The 22,737-nt window shown below is 41.8% G+C and overlaps 1 protein-coding gene across 1 annotated transcript; it reads right to left on the reverse strand.

Moving 5' to 3' along the window:
* Positions 1-1,879: 1,879 nt before the first annotated feature.
* Positions 1,880-22,123, reverse strand: erbb2 (erb-b2 receptor tyrosine kinase 2). The gene is made up of 27 exons (XM_022742502.1): positions 21,930-22,123; positions 14,278-14,429; positions 13,840-14,020; positions 13,605-13,745; positions 13,109-13,174; positions 12,891-13,006; positions 12,656-12,797; positions 12,251-12,379; positions 11,315-11,456; positions 10,828-10,901; positions 10,511-10,601; positions 9,455-9,657; positions 9,055-9,184; positions 7,777-7,867; positions 7,217-7,371; positions 7,073-7,120; positions 6,817-6,955; positions 6,469-6,591; positions 6,260-6,358; positions 5,981-6,166; positions 5,590-5,745; positions 5,426-5,501; positions 4,982-5,128; positions 4,510-4,607; positions 4,147-4,338; positions 3,598-3,988; positions 1,880-3,462 (listed from the first exon to the last, which is right to left on the reverse strand). Exons 1-27 carry the CDS (start codon positions 22,000-22,002, stop codon positions 3,125-3,127), a joined length of 3,879 nt encoding a protein of 1,292 aa, XP_022598223.1. The 5' UTR covers positions 22,003-22,123; the 3' UTR covers positions 1,880-3,124.
* Between the last annotated feature and the right edge of the window lie 614 nt (positions 22,124-22,737).

Here is a 22,737-nt window from a genome sequence, read left to right on the forward strand (position 1 = left end):
CTCGCTCCTGGATGAATACATGCATGAGTTCTTTGCCTCGGCCACACCTGAGACCTTTCAACACACTTGCATACGTAGATGGTTAACAAACATATAAAACAGCCGTACTTTCTATTTTCATTCTGTTTATGATTTCTCTGCAGAGCATCACTGTAACACAATTTAACAGAACCAAACATCCATTTTCTTTTTTGACATTTAGCTGGTTTCCATCGGAAAGCTGAGCAGTTCAAGTGTTCAAGAAGACTTCAAGAGAGAGGGAGAGTGGGAGGACACTGAAAATGTCCAGTGCCAGTCCGCAGGCTCCGTACCAGATTTAGAACATGTGAATAAGTTTTATATTGAAATAACTGTCAAAGAACAAGACCAACTAGAACACAGATGGGTTTAAAGACGAGCAGACAGGTTGCCCTCTTGTCTGATGTTTAACCTTGTCTGTGAGACTCCTTGGTAATGTGCAGGCTACATGAGACATCAAAATGAACAATTCATACAAAAAAAAAAAAAAAAAAAAAAGACACTACAGTGTAACACAAGCACATTAACTGTGGCTGCATTAAAGGTGTATGTTGTGGTCTCATTACAACCAAGAAAAATATCACATTCTTCAACAAAGAGGGAAAGTCTGTGAGCTGTGCTACAATGATCCTGTGAAAACTTTGTATTCCCAGTAGAGGTGATGCTCACGTTTACTCACTGATTTCTTTTAAACATTCCAATATGCCATCCCCATATGCTTCAATTTCCTCACACCTTATGGTTGATGTTTTAAAGCTTTTGGAAATTTTAAGGATTCATTGGTTCTATTGGGTGTCAAGGGGTGCTCCTTTAAATTACACACTCCTCTATAGGCTGAGAAACTTCTATTAATGTTATATATATAATAAACCTATTATATATAGCACAGGATCAACGCCATAATACATTTGAGTCAATCTAAACTCTGTTTTCTTTGTGAAGATATGAGGTCTTCACCTGACAGCAACTATACATATGAAGGGTTTCATTCCAAAACACTATACTGTGTATCCATTATAATATAAACATTAAAACCTGTAATATCAATCATATCACTCAAAAATAATTGCATTCTATACAACGTTAGTTTATGATAATTGATGGTACTGAAATAAACTCTTCCCATGTTTTTCATAAAGAAAAAAGTTATTTTTATGTAAGAAAATTTAAAATTCGGTATATATTTTTTAGAGATCTTATTCTGGAACAAAACTCTTCAAAACCCGTATGAGAACATCAAGATAAAAGACTTTAAGAGTACAACTGACGTGATGGTGGAGGATGACGGGGAGCATTTCAACAAACATCTCAGGCCTCCCACTCATGACCAGACACACTCTGTTCATTGTGTGGACAATGTCTGAGAAATTACACATCTCAGAAGTTCTTCCTTAAAAAAATGTTGAAACTCAGTAGTAGCTGGTTGCACCTGGATAATAAGCTGCAGTTTGTTTAGTACATAACGCAACGCGGTGAAATCATGTCACCCACTCACTTATTTCAGGGATTACGCTGAACCACATTCGGCTGCAGAGTCCCAAACCTCTGCAGAATAAAAACTCCACTTCTGTCTTTTCAGAGCTGTGACAACATCGGTCGCTGGGACGTGCGAGCTGGGAGAGAGCTGACTTTCCAACGAGGACATGGGGCTCAGACAATGGCTCCATTGACTCTGTTTGACCTCCCCCAGCCCAACACTAGTTAACATGAAAAAAAAAAGAAAAAAAAAAAAAACAGGCTTCAAAAAAATGCTGTTGATTATTAACTGTGATGCCAGTGTGTTCTCGCTAAGTGGAATTTGAGCCATGCATTGATTATCCAAACCGAGCAGAGCCACATTTTTGCCTCCTCAGATTCACATTCAGCTCCAGTGTCCAGTGCATTGCTCACTTTTACACAAAAACACAAACAGCACAACTGCTTTTTATATATGCTAATTCTTCACTTACTTTGGATTATATTTACCAATAGCTTGTATGCTTTCTTGCACAGTGAACGGTCACCAAAAAACCAAAAGGCCTATTATGATAACACAAGCTTGGGGGGGCGTATACAGTATCTTTACATGCATTTTGCATCATTACACAAATAATTCTCCCTAATTCTTTGCAAAACTGTCAATCCCTGAAAGGTTTTCTCTATCTTAATCAGTTATTCACTATGTTTTTACCATCAAAACTTTAATTTGTGAGATTTGAGAAGCTTAAAAAGTCTGCCTGTACCTCATATCTCATCTGTCGTACCACAAAGAAGCTGCAGCCACCGACACTAACAACCACATACATCAGTGCGGCACAATGCCTCTGTCTTCTCCATACAGGATGCCTTTCTTTCTGGGAGCATGTCTACTGGCCAGATGGGCTGCAGGGCCTTCTCTGGCAAAAACAAAATGGCTTTGAGTGTACTGAAGACCCCCATCAGGTCCGGGAGAAAGTGACCAGAATACTAAACACACTCTTCAATGCATACCATGGCTCACTTTGTCAATGTGCTCTATATGTTTTTCTCTATTTAGCGGGCCTGAGTGGTGTATCAGGACACGAGAGGGAATTTAAGCTCCACATGTAGAAACAACCACATATATTAAACAAGTTAAAAGAAAATGAGAGTTTAAAAAAAAAAAAAAAAATCAGCATTCATGAATCCAGTCAAATGTTGGATTCTGTGATAATCAGACCTTTCTCGTACCACGATGAGTTTCCACAAATGTGAACTCCTTTGCTTATCAAGTACTGAGTTATTTACAGAGGCTGAGTAAACTTCTTTTTGGCACTTAACAGTCGCAGATTGCTGAGAGGAAGACAGGAATACAAATGATGCCACGGACACCAGATGAATGCTACACAGTGTTGAGTCATGGTCTGCCACAACTGGGCCATTTGGTGACTTTTGCCTGACATCCTCCGCTGGTTTGGATTTTGGGTGCTTCATTTGATATTGAGAGAAGATTCGGTTCCACATGCTCATTCCCAATGTCAAACACACACCCAGGTCATTTTCTGTCACACAAATATCCATCTTCCCTTTCTCTCACTCCTCTTTTACCTCAGTAGAGCACAATCTGTGACTCCTGGTGAGTTCATCACATTACCCCTGTTCCTTCACCTCAAGTATGTCCACTCCAGGTGTCTGCTAGTCCCAGATACTCTGGATTCTCTGCCGTGGGGGTCATAAACCCGTTCACATGCCTGGGCATTCCTCCGTCTCTCTCATCCCCTGTCCCAGCTACTGCTTTGGCTTTTGCCACAAGGTCCAGATAGTACGGGTTATCAAAGGCTGGGGAGGTAGAGACCCCGGTGACCAAGTATCCTGGGTTTTCCACACTGTGACCGGAGCTCAGGCCGTTAGGGAGGCGTCGGTCTGCTCTGGAGCCTTTGCGAGGCAGCGTGCTGGGCCGCTCGGGGACTCCCGGTCTGGGATCCAGCATCTCCTGGTTGACGTACTCTGATTAGGTGGACAAAGGAAGAAATGTCAGAACAAAGGATTGAGATGTGATTTAGAATGAAACTGTTCCTTTCATGTTATTGATCTAAAATTTTTTTGAGAGACAGCCTTCAGTGGAAGAAATCACCCGCTCACCTGGCAAGGCATGATTATGATTATACCCATGACTCCGTCTGGGCAGTGAGTGATGAAGGTGATGAGGATGATGAAAGCCATTCGGTCCGTCTGTCTCCAGATCACCCTGGCTCCCATTGGGGTAGGTGGGATCTTTACTGTAGCGCCCAGGGCTGCCCGGGGGCAACGAGGGGTCGTCCGGAGGCCCGTCCAGGAAGACAGAGTCGGACTGGCCTCCGGACGAGGGGCTGCGAGCCAGCGTTGGGTACTGAGGAGTCCACAGGCCGTTGGAGGTGCTGGATCCTAATGGTAGGGTAGGATACTGGCTGCGGCCAAGAGTGCTCAGGGAGGAGTACATGCTCCGTGGGCCGCCCATGATGGAGGGCTCAACATCTAAGCCCTGATCTCTGCTCTGTTGGAGAGAGACAGGGGAGATACATGATGAATGAGAAGGTGAATCCAGCAACTAAAAGGTTCTCAGGTCTTCAAAACAGCTAAGCTAAGTGCAAAGTACCAAAGTGAGATTGTTTTTATCAAGCCTAGGCAGCCAAAAAGTCCTCCCCCACTTACCCTGTATGACTGGTGTCTGGATGGCCCATTGGAGTGAACCCCGTCTCCGTGAGTCCTCGGGAAGAGGTTTGGCTGAGGCACCAGATACTCCTCAGCATCCAGCAGTTCCCTCATATTGTTCCCCTCCTCCTCCATTAGCGTCCGGAAAAACTGGCTGTCCACTGGGCTGGACATGCTCATCTGCTCATCGTTCTGCAGGACAGAGAAACAAATATATATATGTATAGATATATATATTCACATATCTGTCCTCTTTTTCAAGGGATGCAATGCTAAGAAAGCAGCATGAAAAAAGACGGAAAAAAAGAAAAAACAATCACACAGAAGTAAAACATTTGCAGCAGGAAACACACGTGCACATACCTGAATGACTACATAGCGAGGAGGATCTCTGGCCATGACGCTAAAATCATTCACCAGATTTTTGAACTTCGGTCTGCTCTCTGGGTCAATCATCCAACCTGCCGTTCAAACATAAAGTCACAATGTGAACAAATTGTCTCTGATGCAGTTTACTAATATGCCTAATTTGCACACCTGTTTAATAAGGGACAGGTAACAGGGAAATACATTAGAGTTGTCTCAGAAAGCTTGACTCTGTTGAAATTGTTTCCGAATAGATTTTCCAAACTGTTTAGCCTAAAATGTTCAACTGCACAGTTCAGGAACATTAACTCCTCTGCTCTGACCAAACAGAAAATGGACTACGATTTAAATAAACATGTTCATGTGCAGTTTGCATATTTACCAGTCCAGTAAATGAGTGAATTTCTTAAACATTAAGACACAGACAAAATGTAACATCAATGCTGCAGTAAGAAGAGCAATCACTGACATTTGACCATGATCATGTAGACGTCGATGGTGCAGATGAGGGGCTGGGGAAGGCGTTCTCCTCCCTCCAAGACATCTGGGATTTCCCTCGCCGGGATCATGTCATAGGGCTTCGCACCGAATGTCATCAGCTCCCAGACTGTCACCCCTGAGATGTACGATTACAACAACAAGATATCCACCAAAATGATAGTTAACACTTGAAAAGTGTATCATTTACTAATGACACATGTAAAGACGACTGGCAGGAAACTAAACTAACTTTACTGCTACTTTAAGTGTGTGCGATTTAAATTTTTATCACTGATGAAAAAGAATATTGTGAAAAAGGAACTGCTTGTTGTATCCTGCTACATTAACTAACAATAACTACTAACAAGCAGTAACATGGAGACTCCCAATAAATGGCTCTACAGTTTTTTAAAACACTATGAGTGATACTGACCGTAGCTCCAGACGTCACTCTGATGAGTGAACTTCCTGTGCAAAATAGACTCCAGAGCCATCCATTTAATCGGCACCTAAAAACACAGACATTCCAGTTTTAAAAAAATAATAATTAAAATCATTCCCAGTGCTGATGCTGCTACAGCCACAGTCCCATCTTACTTTCCCTCCATCGGCATGATACTCAGTCTCGTCTATGTCCAGCAAGCGGGCGAGGCCGAAGTCGGTGATCTTCACGTGATTTGGGTTTTTCACTAGAACGTTGCGGGCGGCCAAATCTCTGTGGACCAGCCGGACCTCCTCCAGATAACTCATTCCCTACACCAACACACACACACACACACACAGATCCATCACCCACAGAGCCATGTGTCCACAAATATACAAACTAATACCACATCAAATTTGAAAGGAAAAATAAGATGACAAACAAAATTAACAGCAACATCCAGACACAGCTGTTCTATTAAGAAAGATGTGCAACTTGACATCTACTACAACAATCTGCCTGTGCTTCAACAAAAAGATGATATGTTGTTTCTTGCTGACGTACCTTGGCAATCTGGACACACCAGTTGAGGAGGAACTGGGAGCCGATGTGGTCCTTGTTCTCCCTGACGTAGTCAAGAAGGCAGCCGTACGGCATCAGCTGAGTGACCAGCTGCACCGTGGAGGTCAGACAGATTCCCAGAAGACGACACACGTAAGGACTGGCAACCCCCGCCATCACGTAAGCCTCCTGGGAGACGACAGAGCAAAGACGTTGTGAGGTTGTGAACTGTATTTATGTGTGCTGTAACTTTATGTGTGTGTATATCTGGCTTGTACTCACATCAAGGATTTCTTTATTGGCCTTTGGCGAAGTGTTCTCTCGTAATACCTTAATAGCCACTGGTATTTTCACATTTTCCCCATCAGGAGCCCACACTCCCTGAAACAGTTAACAGTCAAAACTTTCAAGAATCTCACCAACGATGTGAATCTAAATATCTAAATAACAACAAATGCTGTATTTGTGCATCTTTGTAACAGCTCACATACCTTGAAAACAGTACCAAAGGCCCCTGCACCCAACACCCTGAGTTTTTTCAGCTCGGTTTCCTTTAGGATTCGCATCTGAGCCTGATTGGGTGACGCACCACTTGGTGTAAGAGGCTCCACCAGCTGTACACATGAAGGAAGCAGATGGCAGATTCCTTCATTACACATATTACAACACCCAAGGGCAACTTAAGCGCATTTAGCACATATTTAATTTATGTTAAGAACCAGGCTTCCACCAAATAACTTCCCACTAGTTTCAACAACACATGCTTCACGTCTAACGCCCAAATACAAGTGACAATATCAGTATTTTGGACCAGTGCTCCTGTCAATCTCAGCGCCCACCTCATGTTCCTGCAGGATCCTCCTCATGGTCTCCTTCCTCCTCAGCTTCTTCTGCCTCTTCAGGTAGAAGACCAGCAGAGCCAGCAGGATGAAGAAGAGCACCACCCCACCCACTGCAGCCGCGATGGTCGTACCCGGTCTGAACAGAAAGAAACGAGGTGGAAATTGTGAAATTGTGAAATGAGAAATATTGGAAAACATAATTACTTAAATAACTTAAAAACACTCAGGTGTTTTAACAGTTATGGTATCTCACCCTGTTCTGGTATCAATGGGGCAGCCTCTGTCATCCATCACAGTGCAGCTGAAAACAGAGAAACATTAGATGTGAGGTCGTTCTCATCGTGTCTGCAGAGGGTGCCTGTAATTGATTTGATTGTTTTGATGTGCGTCCACTCACGACAGTGTGCAGTTGGTGCTGCAGGGCAGACAGTGTCCTGTCGCATTGTTGTACTTCCACACAGTTTGCTGATCCTCCTTCACACCGCTCGGACAATGGTCCACACAGAACTCACCGTCCTGGAAGTTTCGACACTCTGTGCAATGTTCTGCACCCTGAAGACACACAGAGAGAAACACACATCGTATCGTATATATAATAAGTGGGTGAATTTATTTAGATTATTTTCTGGTCATTTTTGGGAGATATGAGGAAAAAGCAAGGGGGATGACATGTAGTAAAGGTCACCAGCTACAACAGGACCTTGCTGATACATGGTATGTACCTAAGACAAGTAGAGCACAGGGAAATCCACAGTTTATTTTTTCTAAATAGACTTTGAATTTTCAATCCAGTGCAAGAGTGAACAAATTTGGATTACACATACCAAGGGCTAATTTCTGAAAAGCAGTTGGTTGGTTAATAGAGACATTTTATTTTTCAGATCTTACTTAGGATAGAAATCAATCACATAATCTCATTCAGCCCCGTATGCTCAGAAACACCGTGACAAATCTTACCGGGCCGTGACAGGAGGCAGAGCCGTTGAGAGGCCGACACTCTGTGTGACAGGCAACACACAAAGATCCGTCTGTGTATTCACGTATAGCTCTGCAACAGAAGCACAGACGGGATGTGACACAACATCTCAAGACATAGTCTGTCATTTGTTGGGTGCATTTATCAAGAGCATCTGATAGTGTCATGAGGAAAGAAGGGGGGTGGGGGCGTGGGGGGGGACTTCATTTGTTTAAGAAATAGTTTAACATTTTGGGAAATGTGCTTTCTTGCTTTCCTACTGAGAGTTAAATGGGTTCAATACCTTTCTCACATCTGCACAGTAAATGTGAAGTTACAGCCAGCAGAAAGTTAGAGAAAGTCCAGCTGTTAACAACAGTTTGTCATTTTTACAGTTTGGTTTTTGTACGTATTAAACCAATGAGATATAACACGTGAATTAGGGAGCTCTATGCTAAGATAACCTGCTGCTAACTATAGCTACTTATAGCTAATTATAGTACAGACATGAGAGTGGTACTGAGCTTCTCTCTAACTCTTGGTTAGAAAGCAAATGTGCATATTTCCAAATTTCTAACTATTCCTTTAAATTGTCGAGGTAAACTGTGATTAAAAAACACAATTAGTTACTGTCTTCGTCTTAATATAATACAAGACAGTAAATATGTGATTTTAAAAACATTTGCACGTTATGCTTGCTCAGTGTGATATAGAGTTTAGCCATGCTCAACCCTAGACCAAAGTAATGCAAGCAGCAAATACATTTTCAAGCAGAGAGAAAACAGGTTCCTTGTTTCATCATCAAAGTACAATTATTCAAACATAATTTAAGAGGTGAAGCACATATGAAACGTTGAGTCATGCTTTTGTGTGTGGCATTACCTCACCAGTGGGACATTTTGAATAAGAACTTATTTCTGTGTTATCTTGTGAATCTGTCACTAACAGAGATATAGATTGAACAAAAATACACCCAGTTACTGTTCAAAGAATAAGCTCCCTGGTGTTATTACGTGTATGTGCTCTGTCAGTGATGTAAAAGCTTTTAGATTGATTTATTGTGACAACTTACGCATTTGGAATTGACGGCCAAACCACTCAACCCCACATGCAGCCACCTGTTCATATCTTTACTTCAGGCCAATGCATTTAAGTTATTGATTTATTTACTGGAGAACTTGTTGGGGATTATGACACACAGTATACTGAACACTGGAACATTATCAATTAGTTTTTTTTATTGATTTAGTGCAGACACACCCACAGACAAACTTCCCTACCCCTGATAGATGTCGCACTGCTCCACACACTCTGTGCCACGTCGGAAAGCTTTGCAGGACACACACTGGCCGGGCCCGGGCCCCCAACAGCCCCCATCACACAGTGGGTGACAAATGTGCCCTTCTGCATCTGAAAAATTGATGGACAGAGTCAGCAGAGCATGATGCACAGGGTGTTTTATGATGGCTTCTTCTCGACAACAAAAGTATAAAACAATAAAATGCATGAATGTTACTTTAAATAAAATGCACAGAACAGTGTTTTCTGCACTGTCCTTGCAGCTGGACCTAATAGTGTTAAACTTGGACTAACAGTAACAACTGCCTGATCAAAGTGCAACCCTCAATAACTTTGATTGGCCTTGGCCCATTACCCTGTTCTATGTGTGTTTCCACCTACCACAGACTTTAGGGTCCTGGTTGTGGTTGACGATGCGGTGGGGCCCCTGGGTGGGATGCAGGAGACTCTCCCAGGGCAGTGAACTGGTGTAGCACAGCTGGGAATTGTTGTGCAGCAGGACCAAACCTCCACTGACGCTGCGTAGTGAACGCAACCCAAGCGACTGGATGTGGAGATTTTGGATGGCAAGTGAAAACACACCCCTAAAAGAGAGGAAGAGAAGCTGAGTGACCAGAGGTGTGGGGTCATTTGAATGATTTTCTTTTTTCTCATCTCGTTTTCAAATTTGGCTAAAAATCGTAGATAAGCTCAAACACATTAATGTATTGTACAAGATCTTGCATTAAGATGTATCTGTATTTATCATAGTTAAGTTTAATACTTTTTAACTCTGAGAAAAAAAAAAGATGTCTTAGTTAAAGGAGCAGAAAAGATTGAATCTGGACAAAACTGAAAAAATTAAGGGGACTGAGCCAGGACAAAGGAGTAAAATGGAGAAAGCAGGAATGAACATTTTAAAAAAGAAAAAAAAAACAACCCACATAAGATCATCTGACCAAAAAAGACAACAAATGACAGCAAGGTATACACTCAAATGACACGATGACTGCTGTAATTACCAAACAAGAGCCCATAATGTCAGCGCTTGCTATAAAACAGTGTCAGACAAGCAGATCTCTCACTTACCACTAGGACCTAGTGTCAGCATGCTAACATATATAGTGTCTCATAGGCTCTACTGTTAACCCCACTGGCTGTGATGCATTTTAAAGCTGCTGTGCTGGCTAATAATTAGCCTTAATTACCCTGAACTTGAACAAACTGCCTCAATGGAACCAAACATATGGAGATGAGCATGAATGAAAACACAGTGTGGGTGAATGGACATCAACACTGTGGCATTTGGTGACACACCACACAGAAAGAAACTGATACTCTACATTGACTTGATCTACAAGATAACAATGTAATAATGTGATAATTTTCTGCATTTAATATCTAACTAGACACAATCTGCGAGCAGCTAAAATAACAATGAAAGTTTAAAAGTCTTACTTGTAGAGCATCCGGCCCCGGATCACCTTCAGGTTTTCAAATACACTCAGGTCAGTCCACTCTTCAGGCCAGGCATCAATGTACAAGTAACCTGAACAGTAACATCAGTCAAAGATACTGAACACACTCTACCAGACGAGATGCGGTACGCTCTGTACACCAGGCTTCTATGCAAAGTTAGACCGAATTGGACAAACCGTCCCTGCAACAGTTATGAAATCAAATACATTAAAAAAAAAAAGAATAATCTGATTTTATTTTCCTGATAGAGGCTAAAATAAAAAGAGTTGGATAAACACTTCTTCGCTGTTCAGTACCTGTAAGCTCCTCCAGTTTCTTGAAGGAACTCAGCTGCTCCAGAGTCAGGCCTGATGTGTTGGTCACAGGGTCCCTGGACAATGACAGCATAAGATTTGAGTTTTATTATGTGTAAATACTTCTCTACTGTATTTGAGTTAGATTGTCTTGAATATCTGAATGTCTTAAGAATAAGAACAAACATGAGAGCATGTTTCTCTGCTGACACAGCGAAACTGTTGAAATGAAAAACACTTTAGAAGAAAATTCCAGGTCTGGCTTTGAAGTACACTTGAGTACAGTAATCTACAGGGTTTGGCTTGGAGAGTAACTTTCCTCTTGACTTTCACAAAGAAACATCTGCAAATGTTGCTGCAAACTCAAATATTTGCAGTGCTAAACAGGGGGGGGGTATGTGGCTTTATGGTGGTCATTATTTTATTCTGTCATTTCTAAAGTATCTTTGTGAGCTAAAAATGTTTTATATTTGGCCTGTTTATCTCTTACCTTGCAAAGCTCTGAGGGAGGAAAGCCAGACTGCCAAAAATCTTCTTACACTTGTTGAACTGCTCCACATTAGAAGATGTTACCATGGTGATGCCATGGTTATCCATGACACCAAGGTTGTCCATACCCAGACCATAACACACTGCAATACAAACCACAATGAAAAAGGACAGATTAATTTATCACAAAACCAGTTATTAACCTCAGTCTGCTAAAAATGTCCAATACGCCTGGAAAAGCATGATCCACATCCCTCCAAATAAAACACAACATCATCAGCATAGAATAAAACAGTGGTACACTGCCATAAACAACAAGGGTATAAGGTGATGTTGATAAATAGAGGATATGCTTTACCTTTAAAATCTGATGAAATGTAAAAGAGTTTAATCACAAAATTAAACTGTTCAAATCTTTGAAAGGTCTTGGTATATACACTAAGTTCATGTATCGTAATAATTTTTTGTGTAATAGAGAAAGAATAGCTGTATTAGTGTTTGTTGTGAATGTGAAAGAGGTTGAAATGAGGACTCAACACAAAGTAAAAAAAAAAGTTAAAGAATACAGCAGAAATTTAAGATCATGTGTTGTACGATGCACAAATTATCTAAATGTACCCATACTGATTTATGACCGCAGTAACAACAACAACAAGGTACTGTAGAAACAGGTTGGTTCACTTTGCGGTTGATTGTAAGCATGTGATACATCAGAACATCAGTACATGCAGTGCAAAACATTCTCACCTGTACTGACGCATCATGTCATGCACATGAAAAACCCAAAACTTCATCCAAAACATAATTTGAGCCCCATGATGTGAAATTATTTTTCTTCTGTTGGACTTCTGGATAGCTACTGTATAAACTGTATAAATAAAGTTTTGCGTCCAAATGCATATCTACCCATTCACAAAACCTCCATAAAGACACAAACCTTTGGGACAGTCTCCTTCACACTTTTCACATTTCTGCACCTCGTTTCCATCGGGCTGGGTGATGATGACTTCCTGGTTGGCTTTGGGACAAACCAAAGTACACGCTACTTCCATAGCTAGGTAGTTATCTACAGACAGGGAGACAAAGTCCTCAAAGGTCATCTTGGCAGATATAAAAATGAAAAGGAAATGATGAAATGGGGAGATGGTAGCCTAAAGGCTTGCAGAAGCAGGAATGTGATTTGAATATTGGTTGGTTTAAATTCCTGAAGTGTTTGTGGAAATCTTGGCAAGAAAAGCAAATAATGTTTGCTCCTCCTCCCTCAGCATGTACTACCATCAAGACTGAGAGCCCTGGTGTAGCTTTCTTGGATAAATAGGGGTGTTTCAAAATAAATTCTTACAGGGACACGTCTTGACACAGGTGGCTCCAAAGTTGAACTTCTTGTTTGGGTTGGGTTTGGTCTGAAAGGTGACAGGGTCGTAGATAGTGGGTGGAGGACAGTTCTCCTTACACACACCGCTGTCGTTGAAGTGACGACACGCCTGGAGGAAGAGGAAGGAAGAAACACGTTACTCCAAAAATGACAAAGGCTGGTCAAACAACACAAGGAAGATGAAGATGTGTGTGTGATCTACCAGGCAGTCCGAGTCTTTGGGTCCTGTGCATCCAGCAGCACACTGCATGTGACAGCAGTCATTGGGCAGCAGACCTTTACACCGCTGACAGCCAGACGCACAATTAATACGGGTCACTTTGAACAAAAAAGAGAAAGTTTCAGATGTATTTCACCTGCTCTCGACCAATGGAAACCATATAGTGTCACATTCATGCTGTGTACATTATGTTAACTCACAGGTTTGGCAGTCCTTTGCAGTTTCTCCCCAGCAGCCTTTCACACATGCAGAGGAACAATTTGGACCTGTGCCAGAAGAAAACCAACAACAACAAAAAAAAGAGAGCTAAGCACTTCACAGTTTAGCAATTCAACAAGAAAATAGTCTAGAGTCTAGAGCAATGCTACCTACTCTAGCTTTGAGCTAAATGCTGACAATAGCGTGACAACATGTTCACAGTAACAGTTCTAACATACTGATATTTAACAGTTCGAATTTATCAGGTTCACCCTCTTAGTTTAGCCTGTTAGCATGATATCCCCAACAACAAAATACAGCCAAGGTTGATAAGATGGTATGGTATGGTGGTTTAGCCATAAAACAAAGTACTTGTCAGAGGTGCTTCTGCTTGCTGTCGTTTTGTTTTTACTGTTTTTACTTGAAGCAAGTGTAATTTCTCTTTCTGCACTACCCTGTCAGATGTTTTATATTTCAATTAGCAAATCATCTGCTCACATTTAGAGGCCCGGGGCTGCAGCCGGTGCTGCTTGGCGTGGAAGTTCTGCTCATCCAACGTGTCCCTCCAAACAATGTTCTCAGGGTCTGGGAAACACAGCTGGGGGTTCCCCCAAATGTACACCCCACCCAACAGGATCTCTGCAGGGAAGACAAAGCATGCGAGCTCAGCAACCTACCATTACAGTAGTGGTGGTTTTGGGCATCAACTCGAAGCTCTACTATACTATCTGACCTGTGAGGCTACGAAGCCGGAGCGTCCTAAGCCCCTGTCCATTAAGAGTGTTATCCAGCACAGCCAGGGCATAGCTGGAGTTGTACAGCTGGCTGCCTCGGATAATCCGAAGGTTGTCCAAAGGCACCAAACCCACTGACACGTGGGCTACAAGGACATACCCCTGCACTTCCACGATCCCCTGGAGAAGAAGAGGTAGAGACAAAAAGGATGAACTGATGTGTCAACAGAAATAGGTGGATTGACTAAAAATATTTAGAGCTAACCACACTAACCAACTAAATACTTGCATTGTCGTCATTTGTTGCCACCTTCTTTATTCTATAACTAATGCATATGCCTCTTCTGGGGCAAGGTTACACCGAGTTTCCATTCAGTTCAGTCCCATCTTTAAAACTCATTCTTTTAAAATTGCTTGCTGTAACAATAGCGATATACCTGCAGGAAGGAGAGGTCAGGGTTTCCATGAAGGTGTGTAATCTCCAAGTTGCCGTGGACAACCTGGCAGCCAGTGTAGAGCAGCCTCAGGGTCTCGTAGTGGTTTTCCAGGCTGGAGGGCAGGGCCAGCTTCATATCTGTACCCAGGCACACTGCAACACAGATAACATATGACCCCAACTTCTCACAAATAAAATACTATTAAAAACTAACAGTCAACATTCATGACATTTTACTTTTTTATTTTTTTATTATTTTATTTCTCAGTTTTAAAGTCAATCTAAACAAACAAGATACCTTCAAATAAATTCCCAGGAATTCCATTAACCTAAAATATCCAAAATAACTGCTTAGTGCAAAAGCATAGTTAGGGCCCCAACACTCCATCTAGACTGAAATAATCCGATTAGTTTAGCAGCATAACAGCAGTAAAAACAGTCAAATGTATGATAATCACTGGATACAACATAATGAAATAAGAAGTTTATATAAAACACAGATTCAAAATCATCTACATAACGTCACACATGAAGTGCTGCACTGAAGACACCCACTTTTGATTCTTGCGTTTAATGCTGGAATTATGAGCCCATTAATCATGTAATGGGTGATAATCTATTTAGTAAAATTGCAAAATATTCTCAAGCATTTCAACTTCTCAAATGTGACAGTGTGTTGCTTTTTTATATCACTGTGAATGAAACATCTTTGGGTTTTGGACTGTAAGGGAACATGAAGACAAATGATGATGATGAACTGTAAAGATTTGGACTCCACATATTTTGACTTGTAACTGTTTACAAGTGGCCTTGAATGGGTACTTTGAAATACAAACCGCATGCACTGCCTCCGTCTGTCTCTTAGTGTATATGATATATTTTCCACTGGCAGCAGAGAGCACAGATTCCCCACAGTGGGTCACACACAACCTTACATTCAGGGTCATATAGCATTACAATTCATGGGGGCTCTCGCAGACACATAGCTCCCATGCTTTAGCAGACAGTCACACAGTGGACAGTCCCTCCTCTGCTGAGGTTATAAATGACTTCCTCTGGCTTCCTTCCAACAGCCCTTCAATAGTCAACCCACTTCCCCTGATTGAAGAGCCCCCCCCCCCCCCCCCCCCCCCCCCCCCCCCCCTCTGCTGCCATCTCCTTCTGGAAAACGCGGCTGTATGGACACATACATAATCAGAGGAGCAGGAAGTCCCGGCAGGCAGGAGGAGGGTGGTTGTCATGATATACTGAGGTTCAGCAGACTTCAGGAGATATGTGCTCAAGTCATGTTCCTATCAAGTATACATGTCTGCCAATGCGTACAGCTTTCTGCTGATTGCCGAGCACAGAGAACTTGACCCATATTACAGCCCTGCTAAGAGGTATTGGATCATACAGTGTAAATAAAGTCTATTAAAATCTGACAGCCAGCTACTGCAGTAAATGAGTCTGTGATTGCCAAAAATACACACCCAGTCGTTGCAGCTTGTGTCAAATATCAAATCAAATGACTAATCACTGCCTCCTTCAATGATGTCATCATGGAAAATAGTTTGACATGTAAAGCCAAGTGGGGAGTCGAGATTTTATCCTCGAGCATTTAAATAATTTTTAATAAGACAGAATCTAAACACAAACAGAAATCAACTCCCTGAAACACACAAACTACCACACACACACACACACACACGCGCACACAAACAACACAGACAGCTCCAGCTCTGGGGATTAGGTAAATGTGCCGTAACAGAAAGCACAACAGAGCACATTTTCCATTTCTAAAAAGTGTGTGTAAAGCCAGTTTCAGCTTCCTCTCCTTTTATTCCCTCACTGTTTGCTCTCCAAATGTCTCTCAGCAACGGCTGTGTGTGTCTGCGTGGCCTTGTGAGGAGCTGCCCACCCCTCCATCTCCACGGCCTAAAATACACTCCCTTTTATCACTTACTTTGCTCTATCTGCCTGCTGTCATGTCACTATCCCTGCCGTCCTCTTCTAAATTCACTCACAACATCATTTTACTACCTCTTTTCACCCATTCATTTTCCCCGTCCGTTTCTCTCAGCCTGTGACTTGTTACCCAACTCTTCTTGGGCTCTGGAAAATGTCATTTCACAGGAATGTGTGTCTTTGCATATCTTGATGATGACACACTTGGATAGTTTTCACCAGTGAGTGTGTGTGTGTGTGTGTGTGTGTGTGTGTGTGTGTGTGTGTGTGTGTGTGTGTGTGTGTGTGTGTGTGTGTGTGTGTGTGTGTGTGCATGGGGGGCGGGGGGGCAAGAGAAACAGGTTCTAGTTCAGTGACTTGTCCAAAGAGTCGTCTGCGGCATGTGACCCCTCTGTGTCCGACAGGTCACTCACACAACACGCACAACTAATGACTGACACAGACATCCACATCCCCACACACACACACACACACACACACACACACACACACACACACACACACACACTCAGCTGAACGTGTTAGTACGGGCTTCTGCACAGTGTACAATGGCAACCTGGCTCTGAAAACTTCCACTGGTCAGATGTTTCTGTGGTTAACAAGAGCAGGAATGAGAGTATTTCTACTTTCCTGCCTGTTGTCCACATTTTGATCATTGACTTGATTACAGTGGAGTCCCTCAGAACAATCCAGCATTCATTGTGATCACATTCACTGTTCTGGCATAAATGTCGAGGCGTCACAGCAGCTTGATTCAGATTCCACAGATGGTGATTTTACTATATTTGAGTTCCAGTCTGAAATTTACTCTACCTGCAAATTACATAACCTTAGTTCAGCGGAAGCAAGGCAACAATTGATTGTATAGCTCTTTCATTATATCTTTAATAGTGTTTAAAGGCCATTTTGCATATGAAATGAAGTCTAAAGAATCCAGAAGACGCTGTTATACTCCAGCCATCCAATTAAAGTTGTCAAACGGCGGGAGTAGAGGGCTGTTTGCTCGCCCTTGTCTTTCTTTATACCACTATTTTTGTCACATTTTATACGCACCAAATGCAACAATGTCAGGGCGGGTTATCCCTGTATTTAATCAATTACTGTGTCATCATCCAAACCTGATCTTTTGGAGCATACCCCTGCCTTTGCTCTTGCATTACTTCAACTTTTATCTAAACTAGTAGTTTAACATTTAATTGTAACATCCTGCTAACCCATTCCAACTTTCATGATACATCCAGTTAGCATGCATCAGGCAAGTCATCCTGTAAATATCAGCTCATGAAAAGAAAGTGAATAGAGGGTTGATTGTTCAGTTGCCGTTTCAACATATGTCAATGCTGTTAAAGGAACAGGGAACTTAACTGTTCACTCTAGAGAGTAGTGCCAGTGCCAGTAAATTGGTCAATTAAAATGTTGTGTGACCCTGTAGGATTTACAGTGAGTGAATATGGACAATTAATACAAAACCATGTACCCTTACAATAATAGCTCAGGTACTTGAAACTAGAGCTGCAACGAACAATTGTTTTCATTATTAATTAATCTTTCTTTTTTGATGAACTGATTAATCTATAAATATCAGAAATTACAATTTGTAGAGCCCCAAGTAAAATGTTTAAATTGTCTAAATAAAAGTCCAAACATTTCAAAATGCTGATATAAATCAGAGAAAAGCAGCAAACCCTCACATTTAAGAAGCTGGAACCAGCGAATGTTTGGTTTGATAAATGACGTCAAGGATTAATCAATAACTTCTTCAACGAGTTGACAGACACTGGTTTGATGTTAATCTCTCTTTCTACAACACTGGCTGTGATGACTGTGTGCTGACTTTGTCCTGTACCAATGTGCTGCTTTAGACTGACTGAAAACTAAAAGCCACCTTGAAGCCACACCTGTGTGTGGCAGCGTGCCAGTTAGCACAGGGAGTGTGCATGTGTGTTTACCAGTGTGTGGCCAGTAAGTGATACAAACATGATGGCAGTGATGCTACTGCGGGACTTAGACTGAAGCATGGAGGAAAAGCCTGCAGCGTGACACCCCAGAACAGTCAACAAGATTCTCTGGCCTCCACTCTCCGCTAATGGATTAGATCCCTTCAAAGCTCAACACAAACAGAACAAGCTGATCCAACAGGACATCCTCCGACACTTTATTAGCACTCAGATTTAACATGTCAGTCCTAACGCTTCTAACGCAGTGCTGATCTTAACAACGCGTCTTGCACAAACTTCAAATTTCTCCCAACCTCCCTGAACACATTCTTTCTTCTCCCTCACTGTACGGCCAAGTAAGAACAAACAGGTATTGCTCAACAGACAAGCAGAACAGGATCTGTACTGTTCTGGAGCTACAGACATGCGCTCCTCACTCAATCACCCTGTCATGCATAGACTACAATCGCACAAGTACTCAAACATATACTGCCCTGCTACATCAGAATATCTCCTCCTGCATACTTTCTTGCACATTCACTACAACGTGAAAGCACCTGCAGCAGCATTTAGACGTACAGTTCATTTAAAAAGGGGAAAACTGTGTTAGGAAAGTGCAGACAAATTAATCAAAATTAGTCAATTAATGTTTAAAATCTAACGTGTCTAAGGCTGTATTAGGATTTACCAGATGATACAGTGCAAAAATCAAGCGCATCTGAAAAATACAGTTGATGCTCATCACATTGGTCTGGATGATAATGGAAAATTACATTGAAATCGTCATTTTCAACTTGCAATCTGAACTTGTATGTTGTACAACTGCATGATTTCCTTCTAGTGTTCATTTAGAAAATCAGATTTTGTGTCATGATTCAAATTATTGGGCAAAAAAAAAAGTTCCATCATAATTTCATTGATAGATGAGCTACAAATACTGGTATATTGTCGGAGCGATGCTGGGCAATCACAATATCCATTAATATTATTTCATACAGATACACAACATCATATTTCCTCTTCTAACATAAATTAATTTTAAGCACTTAAGTTCATCCAGAAGACCCCTTTAATGGACCTTTTGATTATTTACGTTCTGGAAAAAATGCTGGAGACACATGCAATGGTTTTATTAATGTATTTAAGGGCCATTATTAACTGGTATGAGGTTGAGAAACCTATGATTAATTACAATTGAAAAGTGATTGTTCCAAAGGGATTTCTCTAAATTATTTTTGACCATTTATAAGGCTGTTAGTTACAACTAATAACCCTCAGTAAAGGGTACGTTGTTATCATGTGTCATAATAATTCTGCTGATAGGATCAATGATAAAAGAGGAGAGGTGATATGCAACGACAGTCCTGGCCAGACTAGAACCAATGACGTGGCGATTATATGGTCCCCTCGGCCGCCGGGACACCGCTGAAATGATCATTTCTTTTATATTTTTTAATCATTGCCCAATTCTAACTACTAGAAAGTGTTGCACTGACACAGAACGCAAACACAACCAACAACTTTTTCCTCCAAAAAAACAGATGTGATTTTCCCTCTACAGGTTTGTGTCAGGAGTATCGTAAATGAAGGCTGAAGGTGTGCAACTAAAACCTAAGGAAAAGAACACAAGAAGGCGTTTAAAGTTTCCGCCGAGGCTGGTCATGAAGCCCACTGGTGGCCCCTTCCTCAGCTCAGAGAGTTAGATCACTAACACACAGTCTAGACTGGTGACTCAAAGGACTGAGTTAACCTGCCACTGAGGCCAATCCAGCGGGACTTAATCACTTCACAGTGAGTTTCGTTCAATGGGTGCACTGGAGTGTGAAAAGGACATGAACTCTGTGGATACTGAGGCAGCCAAACACATACACACACATACACACACACACACACACGCACGCACACGCAGGAGAAGGTTGCATAAAAAATTTATTCCAACCACTGAAGGAAGAACAGCAACAGAAATGTTGACCTTTGGAGTCACAAACACTTACTAGTTGGCCACGGGATGTGTGTGTGTGTGTGTGTGTGTGTGTGTGTGTGTGTGTGTGTGTGTGTGTGTGTGTGTGTGTGAAAAAAATTGGCATAACAGCACTCTATAACTGAAAGTAAGACTGTTCAGATTGGTCCTCTTGTGCATGATGCGTTGCTTAACTCTGGGATTAATGACCAATCAGAACGCTCACACTGAACTGATGCTCCAGAGATCAACACTGTGGAGGAAAGTGCACCAACCTGTTCCCCCCAACAATGCAGATGTATTTGGAAATCACTTCAGCTGTGACTATAGGCTTTGTTTGTTTGTTTGTTTGTGTGTGTGTGTGTGTGTGCGTGTGTGTGTAGTAGTAGTAGTAGTAGTAGTGGTGGCGGTGGCAGCAGCTAATTACAGCCAGAGGAGTCTCATTATAATATTTTTTACTAATACTAGTCATTTTACTAGTAACAAGGGCTTGAATGAATTATTCTATGTTTAGATTTCACCCAAAGCTTCATATTATTACTCTTTTAAAAAGCCATGTGCTGGTCTACTTTCCCAGCAGGTTTTTGATTTTTAACAAGTGCATTTCGATAAAAACTGCCAAGTGCATGTCAATAAAGACTGTTTTATAAGAGGAATTCTCAGAGTTATTGATGTCAATATATTTGCCATTAGCTTGTGCCACAAAAAGGTTTTTAAAAACAGCTGACTCTTGATTATTGATATCTATAGGCCTGCATCTATTTAAATGGTTAATAGATTATAGATTGACTGGCATATAAATATAGTTGTCCTCAGTTTTTCTTTTGTCTGGCCAACAGTCCAAATCTAAAACATTTCAATTTATTGTGAAGTAAGACCTTGAAAATCTTCCCATTAGAGAAGCTGGAATCATCAAATGTTTCAAATTTGTGCTTGAAAATGACTTTATCATTAAAACAATTATCAAAAATAATTTCTGAAGCTCATTCACAAACTGTTTCAGCTCTAATATGAACTGAAACAGTTTGTTTAAAAAGGATTAAAAGAAAGGGTGAGAATGTAGCACTCCTCTAATTAGATAAGATCATACGTGTAATTAAATTGTTTATTTTATTTTTTTTAAATCGTGATTTTGTAGGACTACTTTGCAAATATGCACTTGTTTGTACTCTGTTAGCTCTTGTTTTACTGGCATGCACTCAAGCTGCAAGTGTGACAAGTGGCCCCTCTATCAGACAATGTTCTCTTTACAGCCAGAAGTGAATAATTGACATCGTCATGATACTTGGCACACAATGCACTGCTTGTGATTGTTGGTTTGTTTTTGTTTACGCGCAGAGCAAACCAGCCTAGCCTAACGTCCGCCTGCACGCACAAGTCAACTAGTGTCTCTATCTGTCCCCAAGCTGCAGAGCAGGTTCTCATGTTTCTTACCTGTTTCAGTGTAACTACCGCTACCATGTTGTAGCAGTGTGTATAAGTGCAACAAAGCGCGTTTGAAGTTGTTACAAAGCAGTTTCAGTCGTGGCTGTAAATCTCATTAGACGCTACAGGGTGACAGGTGTGATTTTTCTCCTTATCAGCGCTTCATAAATCCCACGAGCCTCAACAGACGGAGGACGAGTCCAGTGGACTCACGGAGGAATGTGGTCCTAGCCAGAAATATCAGCCTCTTTCGGTCGAGTTGAGCTTCAAACATGTACTCAACTATAACCCACATATCATACTCTCACACCCCTACTAAGCTGTGTGTCTGTTTTGCGAACAGCGGAGCCGTTTAAGGCGAGAGAAGCTCTGGAAGTTACCCACCTTCTCTGCCCAGCGCGCCCGTCACTCCGAGCAGCACGACCCCGACAAAGACCAAACTTCTCGCCGCCTCCATCTGCTCCGACTCGCCGCTTCTAGTCCATATTCCAAAGCTGGATGTTTTAACTGTCCCCAATGAGGAGTTCCCGTATTTTCACCTCTCCTTCGTCCCAGAGGTTGGTTTTTTTTTTGGCACGGTTGTAGTTGTTGTTCCTTTCCCAATCTCAGTGACTTCCTCCCTGGAATTCCGTGCCTGTTGGTAGTAAAGCGTGACAGCGGCTGAGCAGAGGCGCGCTCCCGTGAAGGCCTGAGCGGGGAGTGGCAGGTTGAGTCAGCCCGCCCTCACTTCAAACTGCCTTATCTGCAGGGTAGTGCTGCTCTAACTTTCTGCATTTACAGTTCATCCTATTAAATGTTACTCTCTCAGTGAGAACAAAGTATCTGTAGTCTGATAATTTTTTTTATCTCCACTCCACTCAAAAATGTGCTTGCTTATTGCTAATTCTCTTGGATGTTTGACCTTCACTGTTCAGAATATAGAGTACTGTGCAAAAGTTTTAAGCACTTGAAAAAATGCTGTAAAGTTAGAATGCCTTTCTCTTAGGGATACTTGCTCGCAGTTTTTCAAGGTACTTGACAGGTAAGTTGCTGGAGAACTTCCTCTGTGGGTTCAGGCTGTCTCAGTGTCTTGTAATCCCAGACTGACTCCGTGATGTTGAGATCTGGGTTCTGTGGTGGCCACACCATCTGTTGCAGGACTCCTTTTCCTTCTTGTCACAGAAGACAGTTCTTTACGACTCTGGCTGTATGT

Source organism: Seriola dumerili, unplaced genomic scaffold, assembly GCF_002260705.1.
Source record: "Seriola dumerili isolate Sdu_G_001 unplaced genomic scaffold, Sdu_1.0 BDQW01000068.1, whole genome shotgun sequence".
NCBI lineage: Eukaryota > Metazoa > Chordata > Actinopteri > Carangiformes > Carangidae > Seriola > Seriola dumerili.